This window comes from Dromaius novaehollandiae, chromosome 12 (genome assembly GCF_036370855.1).
Source record: "Dromaius novaehollandiae isolate bDroNov1 chromosome 12, bDroNov1.hap1, whole genome shotgun sequence".
NCBI classification, from domain to species: Eukaryota; Metazoa; Chordata; class Aves; order Casuariiformes; family Dromaiidae; genus Dromaius; species Dromaius novaehollandiae.
The window spans coordinates 16,718,557-16,731,553 of record NC_088109.1 but is presented as its reverse complement, the minus strand read 5'-3'; the positions used below and the strand labels follow the sequence as shown (position 1 = coordinate 16,731,553).

The window sequence follows — 12,997 nt, the reverse complement described above, 5'->3', positions numbered from 1 at the left end:
GCAAAGCTTACCTGAACTGGATGGGTTTGGGGGGGGGGGGGGGCGGTTTCCAGCAAAAAAGGCTCCAGGTTTTTTGGCCAAGATTTTTGTGAGCATTTTGCAGCCCTGGTTCCCTGGAAATCGACTGGCGATGTATAATTCCAGAAATGTCTGTGCTGCTGCCAGATTTCAGGCGTGCCGAGATTAGCCCACTCCTGAGTGACTGTAGGCAGCCAGCCGCTTCCAAAGTCATGCTGGAAACTTTGCAGGGTTTGAGCCGAGGATCATCCCGTCGCTGCAGCGTGGAGGTCAGAGAGAGCAAAGATGGGCCTGGGCTCATGAGTTCCCTTTTGCACTGACAGTTTGCTCCTCGCAGTACATTTTCTAATTCTCTGTCCATTCTGGGCTAAAAATTTCAAAAAACTTCTTAAGAAGTGCTTTTGTGTCACCTGATAAATCTCACCATTAGGATTTTTTCGTTCTGAGGTTTCATTTATAAAGTGGTAGCCCCTGTGCAAACAGAGGAAGCTACAGTCCCAGCCCTAGAAAACTGACAGTCTAACAGTAGTAATTTTAAAGGTCCTGCAAAATTCAGTCATGGTTTGTTGTGGCTAAGCAAACATTTTGAGGGATGACATTTGCAGAGCCTCCTTTCCCTCCCTCCCACCCAGAGCTATTCTTTTCCTCCCCTCCGCACTCTTCGCAGCTCCTTCAGCCTCCTTCCAGCTCCTGCTGCTCCGGACATGCCTGGCACGAAACCTCTTCCCCAGTGTCCAAAGCAACTGGTGGGGTTCAAGCATGTTTGACCCACGTTATGTCCCTCAGTGGGGGACATAGTGCCATGTCCCCATGTCATCATGCCCAGGCCCTTGCAAACTTTCACAGCTTTCACCATCATTCTCAAAAGAAGAGGGAAAGGTAGCTAAAAGCACCAAGCAATGCAAACCTGTGTTTGCATTTTTTCTATCCTGATAATCCTGATTTTTTTCTATCCCATTAATATTGATCGGTCCGTTAATGTAAATGTCTCAGGTGTTGTATGTTGCTTTTCTTGCTTATTAATCCGAACAATGCAAAATGCGGGGAAAGCAGTTTTGGGGGGAGAAAGATGAGATACAATCAGCAGTGACCGAGTACAGCCTGCTGGAACGCGACGGTGCTGTCTGCCACCCAGCAGACGTGAGAGTACCCACAATGACTTGAAACATTTTATTTTGACATTTTGTATACAAAATGTTAGGGTTTTCATGTCTAAGCAGTGTTTTGAGGGAAGATTTGCCTAAATCTGTTTGTTTTGGTTTTTTAAAAAAAGCAGCCAAATGTTTTGTTTGTATCTGCTGACACATTTCAGTCAACCACAAATGTCTTTTTTGGACATGCAGGTTTTTGTTTTGCCTAGAAAACAAAATGCAATGAAACAACTTTAGTTTGGGGACTGCTTGAAGTTATTTGTGCCACCCGCAGCTGGGTGGACCCCCCTGCAGCCGGCAGCAGACGCAATCTCAGCGGAGCAGCCATGTTGCTCCTCCATTTAGCAAAGCACCAAAATACATACTTAATATCTGGGATGTGAATCCTCCCACTCTGCCAATTTACAGGTTGGAAATTGAGCTGATGCTTAAATGCCTTGGTGGTTTGAGGCTTCAGCAATAAAAAATAATACAGATAGCAAAAATGATCAATTAAAAAGCTCCTAATGAATCAAAATACTGGAGTCTCCAAATCAGGAAGGCCAAAAGCTGAAAAGCAGATTAGAGAAGGTGTCAAATCCCATTTTTTGATGTTTCTCACCACTTGGTACCCATTGCTCTGGGCTGCTTTCTTGGTAAAGCCAAAGAGAAGGAAACTGCTTCAGACCTAATTGCTGCTCCTGTTCATTTCTATTACACAAACAATAGGGAAAATTCAGATTTTTGTGTGGGTTCCGTGCACAGCATTAAAAGAAATAATTGGGATGGCTAGGAAAAAAAATTCTCTTTTTAATTGACTGCAGTTACCTCATACACGGAAATACCCTTTTGTTTTCTGATATGGTTGATAGATTTTGCTATGCAGCCTGGTGTTGCATAAGAACATAATGCAAATAGTAAAGGTGAGCAATCTCTGAAAACGGCTCTGCTGATGCCAAGTGGCCCATATGCTGCCATAAACACTTTTTCTTTTTCTTTTTTTTCGTTCTGATCACAAGAGCCCTTTTGGGGTGGAAGTTCACAGCAGGCTTATTCATTACCTGCTGTGCTGGGTGGGTACATCCGCAGTGCGCCATCTCCACACTGAGCTTTGGACTAGATCCCTGTTTGCTATCTGATACTCCAAATCATCTGTCATGGCTATATACAGATCTTTTCCTGTGTATATCCTGGTACATTTTGCCACAGAGATCCAAATTGTATTTAAATCATTTAAATCATCAAAAAGGATTGATCTTTTGGGGGATATTGCTGTTGATTGCTAGTATTAGGCTTTATATATAATAAAGAAAAATTCCTGAAGATCGATTTTTTAACAAAAGTATCAAGGGTTACTTGTTCCAAAAGAAGAAAGAAACTGACTGACAGTTTATTTTATAGTTTTCTGAATGCATTTTAAAATTAAGGAGAACCAAAGAAGTGTAACACACTAGTGAAATTTTGCAGTACCTACACAAACTTTAATCTTCACTCTTATTGTTCTTGAAAGTCCATCTTTGTCCAGAAGTGTAATTTCAGGCCCAAGGGGTACTGAAGACCATCTTTAAGCTAGCCTTGTGATTTTGAGCAATACATCATGAGAGCAGTGATGTTCAAATGATACATTGCGCTAATATATCACAAGAGCACTATCACTCTCATGATATATTAGTATAATACACTATCAGAACACTATCACTGATGTATTACTCAAAAACACAGATTTAACCCTCAAGAAGAGTCCCATCTCTAGGCTGAATACACTGAAAGCTGTAGATAATGATAAGAGCAAGCAGTAGCATACTCGGTTTCTCTAGGGCAAGCTGAGAAAGAAGAGAAGAGTGGTATTCAGAGTATTTCATTAACTGAAGCATCCTTCTGATTTCATTTTATTCACTGAGCAAATGTTTTTATGGATTGAAACTAACACAATATAGGTGTATTTGAATTTTCTTATAAATAGCCTAAGAAAATCTTTTTTGATTTTGGATTTCATTATAGACTTGAGCCATGTTTTGAGAACGCTTCAATGAGGTGCATGAATTTCAGCTGATTTCCAACTCATCAGATTGAGTCAGGTGCAGGCTATCTAAATTCAGTGCAAAGGATTTGGTGCTCTTTCTGCTGCAGTCTTTTTTTAAAAGGATTTAGGCACCATCTATGAAAGATCTGGGGATGCATAAATGCAGTGTGTCACTCAGATCATTTGCCATCTCCCCTCAATGATATCTTTTTTTCCCCTGAAGAATTATTGTCAGTATTTTTTTTTTCTCCGAAGAGGGTGGAAGAGAAAGCAGAAAAGATAAAAGCAAGCTTTGCCATTTTGTAGCTGAACTTCTTGCAGAAAAGCTTTGGCTGAGTCTGGCATCCCTGGGGGATGCGAGAGGGGCCTGGGCATTGGGTCCCTCCGCGCGTTTCCCCGGGGCCTGGCTTGTCCCGCGGCACCTTCTGCATCTCCCCCCTTACAGCCCGGCCCTCCCATGGGTGCCTGCACCCGCAGCACGCCACGGACCGGTGGGGGCTTCGCTCCGTTGTATTCACGCTACAGCTTCCCGGAAGGAAAAGCAAAACGTTTTAGTGTCTTTTTAACCTTGCAAAAGACATTTTATTAGACGGGCTGCATGTCCCCTCTCTTGCAATGCCGGTTCTATCTGTGCTGTCTCCGTTACCTGCCGGCAGCTCCCCGCGTCCCCGGCTCTCCGCCGCACCGCGCTGAGCCCCGAGCGTGTAACCCTGCCGGGGCGGCCGCTCGCCTCGCGCCTGCCGGCTGCCTGCCTTCAGTGGCCACGACCTCGGTCTTGTTGCTTTTGAAGTCGCAACACGCAGCTCCAAGGTACATTGTCATTTCAAAGCTGTGGCTAAACACGGCTCCGACTGACAACTGTGAATAATTCCACAGAGCCCCTAAACTTCCAGGCATTTTGCTCCGGAGCTCATACATACAGCAGAGCTGCTCTCTCATGTTTTTCATCTTTTATATTCTCAGAAGAGTTGAGATAGTGATGGAACAGGTTAATGTATTTTCCTCTGAAAATAATGCTGTGGGAGCCCGTGTGTTGTTACTTGTGTGTGCGGAGAATAATGCTGACAGTCTGGAAAAGGGAGTAACGATCTCGATAATCACCACTGTGTTGTTTCCCATTTTCAGCATGTTCATGTCCATGTCCTTCCAAGGAGGGCTGGAGACTTCAGCAGAAATGATAATGTCTACGAGGAGGTAAGGGCTGCACGCTGTTTCTTGGTCACAGGTGTTTTGGCCTTTAGAAAATCACCTTAACGATACAGGCCCTGCCTTGAGTGGAGTTATTTAAAGCAATCTCTGTCTTTTCATCGGCTGCAAAGAGACAGTGATGAGCACCAAGTAGTGTACTGTGATTTGCCCGTGAGCTGTGGGTCAAGGTATGGTCCCGTGGGGTCTCAAGGGAGGATGGTAGTCGCCGGTCTTTGGCACTTCAGTCCATCCACTGCACACAGAGCGAGGCAGCGTCTCTACCGATAGTCGTCGTATTTTGTGAGCGCTGGGAAGAAGGGTGAGGGATGGTCACCCCTCGAGCGCCGTGGCTAGCTTGGCATTCAGGAAACACATCCTGCCCTGGCTGACAACCCGCGGCAGCAAACCGCCCCCTCCCAGCAAGGAGAAACACAGGAGGCTCATTACAAATCGATTACAAATTGCCTTCTGGCCTGCTTTTTTTGTTCAAGCGCTGGACAAATCACATTTTAACTCCGAAGATAAAAATTAAAGAGCAACTATGCATATAGATGTAATATATGCCTGTGTGCAGACTGTGCTGCAGAGCTGGGGAAATAAGCTGTTCCAGTTTGAGTGAATAACTGGCTTTTGTTTAAGTGCACAATTGTATTGGCATTAACAAAAAGTTTTCCCCAGCTTGACAGCTGTCACAGCGAGTGAATGAAAAAATCTCGCTATTGTTAGATTTATCGATAGTTCTTAGTGGATTTGGTAGGATACTCTATCTCAAATATGACATTTCCCTTTCTTTCTGAAAGTAATTAATATAAACTTGTTCAATACCACTGAAATACCATCTGCTTGACGAAGAATTCATGGTATTTTATGCCTCTGTATTTTTTTCCACTGTGATATATGCATGATGACAACTCCCCACTCTCAAAAAATGGTAGCATATTTTAAAAGTCTCTACTGACTTAGCAATGAAAAAAATGGTGAGAAAGTTTATTATTGACCAGTTACATGAAGGGTACAGACTGAGAACCCCACTAATAAGGGCATAACCTTATAATGAGACTGCTGAGCAAAGAAATGAAATGTAAATACGTGATGGCAGTCTTGTATGCTGCTGTCGTTGAAAGTAGCTGAAGTGAGGCTACTTGGAAGTTAACATCCTTTTCCTTTTCAAATGTGTTAAGTGGTTTTAGATGCTGCACCAGCCCACAAATTTGTTTCTATTTTTGTCATGTTTACAATGCCATTTTCCTGTTTTTAACACATTTATTTCTCCCTTGTTATATGTAAATACAAACAGGCAAAGCTCTTTTAATGACTATACATTGAATGTTGTTAAATGCAAAGGTGTGACAAATTGGTGAAAAATATTATTATCTTGTCATTTTCAGTTATAGCAATTGTAGATGTTGTTTGTAGCAGACATAGGAAGCAAAAATATTTAGACGCAGATGTGATAATGTATCTTTTAGTGGAAGAATGTATAGCCTCAGAGTCTGAACAGCCATCCTTGAATACCAAAGAGCTAACATATGCTTTTGCAGTGGCTGTAGCCAAACCAGGATTTCAAACATTTTACTCTATATAATTAGAATGCCAGGGGAAAAAAAGATAACTGATATTATAAAAAGTTTGAGGCCAAGTTCTATTACTTGTTGGATTGTGAGGTTTTCAGCAGTATGCTATCGTAAGGATAGTAAATAAATTTATATTTTGAAAAACGCAAAATGGACAAATTATGTAAAATATAGTTGATTTTGGAAATCACTTGGGGGTTATGTCAATACGGCAAAATCTTTTGATACAATGCATCTTTGCATTATACCAACAGGGCATATGCTTTTGTTAAGGAGATCTTTCACAGATTTAGGAAGATCTGTAGATTGTGGTAGGGAAACAGACTGCAAATCTGCAAGGCACAGAGAGTACCATTAGGTGAGATGTAGATACTGGAGAGAGCTTTAAATCCATCATCCATGAAATGGGTGCTGAGGACAATCCGTAACCTGTTTGTAAATGAGGCTTGGCTTCCATGTATTTGAGTGATAGAAGGAGTTGTAGTTTCGGTAGAGCAGATGCCCATCCCAAATCATCCCCACGTAATATGTGACACAGAGGCTGATCAGCCTCCCTCAAACAATTTTTTGAATTGCAAAATGCACCTAGACTAAGTTTTGCTTATTGCTGTGGCTGGTTTGGCTACCACAGGTAAAGGCAGTACAGCTACTGGGCATAATTTTCACAGATTCTGGATCGCAGCTCTGGTTCAACACATCTATGACAAAACTCCTATCTGTAAGTGGCTTTGCACTCTCCAGACTCTGCAGTTGTCATCTGTATATGCTCAGCTGACTGTTGACAAATCCCATTGCTCAGGGAGTGTTTGACAGCAAAGGGAATGCCCAGATGTTGAGACATCAGTCCTCTTGAAAGATTTCTAGAGTTGAGACAGCTAGAAAGTACTCGCAGTCTCTTACTGCGTGCTTTATTTCTCCCGTTTGGTTTGGGAGTGACCGCCCTTCTGATTGAAAAGACAGAACGAAGTGTAGCAGGTTGATCCCTGCTTAGTGAGGTCTGTTTACTGGGCTCCGGTGTCTGTAGGCTTTTGGCTATGAAGTTCTGGGAAAGCCTCTTCTGAAACAGCTTTTAAGTGTAAAGAGTATACTTAAGGGTAAGATAGGTCTTTACCACTTCGTTTTTAATAAGGCAGCTGAAGGACCTAATGCCTGCTAGTTTCCAGATATATATTTAGGACTTCTGTACAGAAACATTAATTGCAGAAGAAATGAAAGAGGGGCAGACACCTATTCCACAGTACAGACATTTCTTGCAATATGTCACTTGATCTTTTAGGTTTCTACATTTCATTGCATATGAAAGAAGTCACTGCATGATTTTGCTAAGATACAGAGGGAATGATTAATAATGAAAGAATCTACTTTGAACATTTTGGCTTAGGGTATGTCTTTCCTCTGCATCTTTGCAGGGATGTTTCTTGGGAGGGTATTTCCCAGGGACTGTTAACTATCCACCCTGTAGGCTCATCACAGTGAAAAGCTAAAGGCATCGTTTTTCAGTTCGTATATTTTCTTCAAATTATTTGAAGCCTAATCCTGCAAGCATGTATATGTCAGAGTTAAATTGATCTTATAGTTGTTTATAGGATCAGGTCCTTCATGTTTCACTCTAGCTGGATTACTTTTCTCATGTACATCTTGAGATATTCTTTTTCATCAATTCACTCTATTTCTCGGAGACCCAAACTGTAGCAGCTAAATATTAGGAAAACTTTTAATCAGAATGCCTACTTACTCCTCTCTATATGTTTTTCATTTGATTTGAAATAGAACGGTATGTTTATTAATCAAGGAATTGAAAGGCTTTCCTATCAAGGAGTTGCCTGCTTTGAAGGAGTTCTTTGCTGCTGTAAGGGCATGTCATAGTAACTGGAAAGAGTTTGGTATTACTGGATGTTCTTGTAGAGCTGCACCGTGTTCTTACAGTCAGCACAAGCACTGCAGTGTTGTTGGAGGTCGTCATGTCCAAGACATTCAAGAACATTCTCCTGAAGTGTCTCAGCAGTTTCATGCACTCAGCCATCTGTGGGCAGTCCTCTCACTGAGTGTGTGTTTGAAAAGTCCATAGCACAGCCTGTCCCCGGTCTCCACTGAGCAGTTAGCCATTTCTGCAATATAAATAACATTCATCATCCTTTAGGTTGGCAGGTAATAGCTGTACTGGGCCAGAGAGTGTGAAGCTTTCTTACAAAGTAAGACTTAAACAGAAGTCTGCAATACAGCTATTCTCAGTGTTGATCTCAATAATGTTAATTTTGAGGCTGACAGAGTCAGGTGGGTGAGGGCAGCCCAGGCTCTCCGTGAGACCCCCGATATCCCTGGCACGCAGCGATGGGTTTTGTGGGGCAGACCGTGTTCCTCTCTGGCCTGTGTCTCACCTCCTGGCTGCAGCCTGCTGCAGTGGATGCAGCTGCAGCAGTGATGTGCATCCGGGGCTGTGCGTTCAGGGCAAAGAGTGCCCGCTCCTCTGGCCAGCTTTGCTTTCATGCCCTCCTCATTTTCTTGCCTCCTCATTTTCTTTCAGCTCTCAACCTGGGCTGGTGAGGAATGAAAATGCTATAAAAGGAGAAGGCACGAATGAGAGAGGCTGACCGAAACCACGGTGCCCCAGCCCCCAGGTGACTGCCAGGGTCAGCTGAGCTGCCTGCCTCAGGGACCCATGTAACGAGCCTGGCTGGGACATCCTAACGTGAGTTCTTCAGGAACTTAGATTCCGTAAAACGCAGAAGCCAGCAAAAGAATTCAGTTCATGCTGTCCTCCTTCCCCTCTGGCATTCAGACACGCAGCAAGAGAATCACTTAGGGAAAGATATTTTGACTTAGTGATCTCATTCAGCACATTATGTTAAATCATTTCAGCAAGAATACCTATTAGTAGTCATTTCCAATTCCAGGGAGGATGAAGGAGGCATTTTGGCACATGACTCAAGAACCTGCTGGGCTTCTTTTTGAGGCTAGCAAACCTGAGAAACCATGGTGAATTCAGAGGTTTAGTCACACAAGCCTGAAGTTTAATTCTGCGTGAGTGGCTTTGACTGCAGCACGCCTGCACCCTGACCTGCAGAAAGTCTCGTGCGCTGCTAGGCACGGAGCCTGCTGGAGGGTTTGAAATGTGCACAGCTGCACTGAACTGTTTGGGCTGCTTCCTACTTGAAGATAAGGTTTATAATGAAAAGATAAATAAACCCTAATCCAGGTCCTGCTAGACAAAATGGAAAGATGCCCAACAGCTTCTGTGGGCATTGGATTGAACTATTCATGAAAATTAACGGCATGCAGAGCTAATAGGCTGTTCTTTGGCCTCAGAATTATATTGTACCTTCTGGGAACATATTGTAGCCTGCTGGTAGATCAGTCTGCTGCATCGGAACTCCCTTGGGGCCAGACTCTGCTTTCTTTGCACCCTGCCTGGGTAAACCCATGGAAAGGGAGGAAAGCAGCACAGACTCTAAATTGGCATATTGAAAAAAAAAAAAAAAGCTGTGTTTTCCTGGGGTACAACTGTTTCCCTATCTTCTTGCAATGTGGCAGAAAATAAGTGCTTCCCAGTAGGCTGTGGATTTTATCCTGGTCTTGCCAACGTTGCTCTTTCTGACTGACAAAGCATCAGCGGAGATTGCTGCGAGCCAGTGGGCGTAAGTCTTCCCCAGTTGCTTCCTGTGTCTTGTGATATTACAGCGACTCCAGCAGGGCAAGTCAGATTAACTATGCAGGAATATTTCCAACTGAGAGTACTGCAGTAGAAGCTGGAACTGTGCAAATAATTATGCTTTGGATTTGGTAGCTGAATGACAAGAAGTCATTTTGAGTTGACCTGAGAAATTTTTTTTTGCAACAAACAAATTTCCTTTTTGAGTCTAACAAAATCATTTGTTTTCTGGACCATGATATTTTATCTGACTATGATCTGAAACCCCCTGGAGGCTGCTCACATCCCCTGCGTATTTCTTGTATGCGCCCATCCTACCTAAGGCAAACTGACAAATTAGTAGGGTCCAGCAGGAATGCTGAGAGACATCCCATCATCATGGTTAGCTCCCTAGATGGAAACCCCACTGGTTTTGATATTTTCTGCCCTTTCCAAGCCTGAAAGACATCTCTTAATTTGAAACCTGAAATCTCTGAGACTTTCCTGTATGCTGTGTCCATTGCTGCACGTATCTTAAGATGGAAGGATACCATAATCAAATCTGATTATGAGCTGTTTTGTGTATTGAAATCTTCCATCAGATCTAGAGAAATGGAATCAGCCCAACTATAGGAACAAATCAAAAGTGGTTAGAAGGGTTTCTGCCAAGGCAGCCGTCCTTCACAATCACACACATGCCCTTTACACCTAGACTTTGTCTGGAAGGTAATGTGCATTTGGCATTTTGCATATCATCGTGTAGTCGGGTTGCCCTCTAGCCCATCTGTCTCCCTGCATTCCATCATTGCTGCTGCCGCCGCTTCTTACCCTTTCCTGGCGTAAGGTTTCTCCAATCATTTCCTTCAGAGGTAAAAAATACTGGCTTCAAGGAATCACTTACATTTAGTCTATAACGTAGCACAGACAAATTATTGTGGCCATCACATAAGAGCGCTTGGATTGTACTGTAGGATATTTACTTTGTTTAGCTCACGGAGTATTTGTTCTTTTGTGTCCTTGATGGTAGTTCATTGGCAAGTGACTTAGTGACAAAGAGCCTCCGACCAAAGACAGGTTGCTGATAAGGGGATTAAAGCAAACATGGTCTCCCAGGCCTGTTTGCGCTGTCAGCGCTTGGACTTGCTTAGCTGCTCAGATGCTTCTTGCGTACTCCAAGTCCCCAAGGTAAAACTGTCTCTAGACCTCCGCTTATCCTTTGATGCACAATGCAAGTTGAATTTGTGCTGGTGGGGAGAACATGCCCCATTAGGTCCTGGATACTGGGCTTTGCAGAGTTGATGAGATGGAAAGTAAACAAAACAATCAGAGAGTTGGCGTTTTCAAAAGAGATTTTTTTTCTCTGACCTGAAATGTTGGCATAAACGTAAAATGAAATATTCCCTCACATTCTATTTGAGGGTCGGGATACGAGAGCAACTATTTGATAAGAATCAAATCACACTGAAATCCAGTGTGCTGTACAACAGATTACTTCAGCAATTTGTTTTGTCAACAGCAAAATTTTAGAACCAGCAGCGATTGACACGGCTGATTCCTTTCAATCTATAGGACTGGTTCTGGTTTGACCAGCAGCTCACCGTGATCCAACCTTCTCAGCTATATGAACATATTTGTATAGCTGGATGGTACAATTTTAGCTTGTGACACCCTTTAGGGGGTCATCAGGAAAGAGCTCTTTGGATCCTGTAATTTGGGGCAGCTCCTTTAGCTGCAGTCTTTGCAAATGCGGGTCATGGCATTTTGAGGGATCAGCTTTGTCTTCTGGTGGTACAAGCACCGGGGATCTGGTAAGTGACCACTTCGTAAGAGATACCATCCGAACTGCTTCTTCCTGGCAGTTTTGTTGGCTGGCCCAGCAGTGATTTGGATGTGATATTATCCCTTGCTTTCTAAATATGACTAAAATAAATGGAGCCAAGTGTTCTTCACTAGTTGGGAAGTAGATAAAAGTCTGATGGAGTAGGTTTACCAACATCTGCAAGGTTGAGTTCCTTCATTTTTTGAGTAGAAAAATTGAAAAAAATATATGAATGTGAGGAATTAAGCTTTCCAGATATGTGCTCATGTTCTGGTTTTGTTGGCTTTGTTAAAAAAATATGCTTTCTTGTTCCTTTATATATTTGCCCACTGTTTTCCAATTTTTATTTTTTTCTGGGAGAATAAAGGTGTAGAAGGAAACTGAAGTGAAAGAAGTTTAGAAAAACTACTAGCAATCCAAAAGAGAAAGAGAACTGCATGGTTATGGTTTCTGGAAACCTAAATGATGTGCTGACAGTTTGAGTTGAAATAAAAGGCCCCAAACCTCTTTCTAGGTACTTTTAAGTATGAAACTGTTTATTTAAATGAAAGTGAAAATTTAAAAGTCTGAAGAGAAAGACTTGGGTTTTTTTAATAAACAATTATTTATATGTTTGCATATATATGTATTTAGGGACATACGATTGTAAATATGGACAGAGTGGAGGGCTAAGAAGCACATGGGATATTTATTTTGGCCCAGTCTAAGATCAGCGATAACGCTGTGTTGTTACATTTTCTCCTGTAGCATGCTGTAGCTGTCTGCTTGGTTTGTATTTATAAATTTAGTGTCTGTGGGAACCGGTAGGCCTTCGCCTTTCCGCAGAAATGAATGTGATTTGAGCATCTAAATCTCTGAGCAAGCTCCGATCATGCCATGCATTTGCTCAGTACTTCTGCTAAAATAATCATCTGTGAAACAGTTAACAGCATTGAAATATAATTTGCCATCCTTGAGGCTCCAAAGTTAACACCTGTCTGTTAACAGTTCGCTGTGGTTTCACAGTTAACACCTCACCTCTTGCTGTAGAAGACAACACTTTACATTACAGCTTGTGGTCTGGCAAAAATGCTACAGAGTTTATCATAGGCAAATCTCAGTTTCGTGCATTTAAAACAGTAGCTAAAATATTCACTGTCGAAGATAGCTCAGTCCATGTTCTCCACCATCCCCGCCATATGTTAAGAAGGACTTAATGTGCGTGAAAGGCGGAGGTACAAAATGATCTTAGGCAAAATACTGCAGGAATATGGCTTCAGTTTCTACAGTACTTACTAAAAATTATTTTCTGCTCTTCTCGGCCCTGATGGTGCTAAGTACACAGGCCAGTTGGGCAGATGGTGAGGGGTCGGGTTTACCTTGGGCAGGTCCAACTATGGATCTGAAGGTGCTAAAGATACCAGGAGGAAGGCTGCTGGCAAAGCGAGTACAGAATAAGAGGGCACATCAGCTTTCGTTGCCATGTTTTTGCCACGAAGGGAGTCCAGTGAGATCACAGACTTGCTCCTGTACTGGGAAACAAAATGTTCATTTTGGTTTCAGAAAGGAGATTTTAACAAATCATTGCACTTCAGTGAAAATTCATTTTGACAGAGTGTCAGGATAATTATATACAAT

General features: G+C 42.6%; 1 protein-coding gene across 13 annotated transcripts in view; it reads left to right on the top strand.

Annotated features, from left to right (window-relative positions):
- The window catches only part of FHIT (fragile histidine triad diadenosine triphosphatase), a 728,666-nt gene that overhangs the window by 634,146 nt on the left and 81,523 nt on the right, over positions 1 to 12,997 (top strand). For 12 of the 13 annotated variants that reach the window (XM_064519108.1, XM_064519110.1, XM_064519111.1 and 9 more), the window contains one exon: positions 4,297 to 4,365. The exons of the other annotated variant lie outside the window; for it this stretch is intronic. In XM_064519108.1, coding sequence (XP_064375178.1) covers positions 4,297 to 4,365 — 69 coding nt within the window. The remainder of the gene's footprint in view (positions 1 to 4,296; positions 4,366 to 12,997) is intronic. 13 annotated transcript variants of the gene reach the window in all.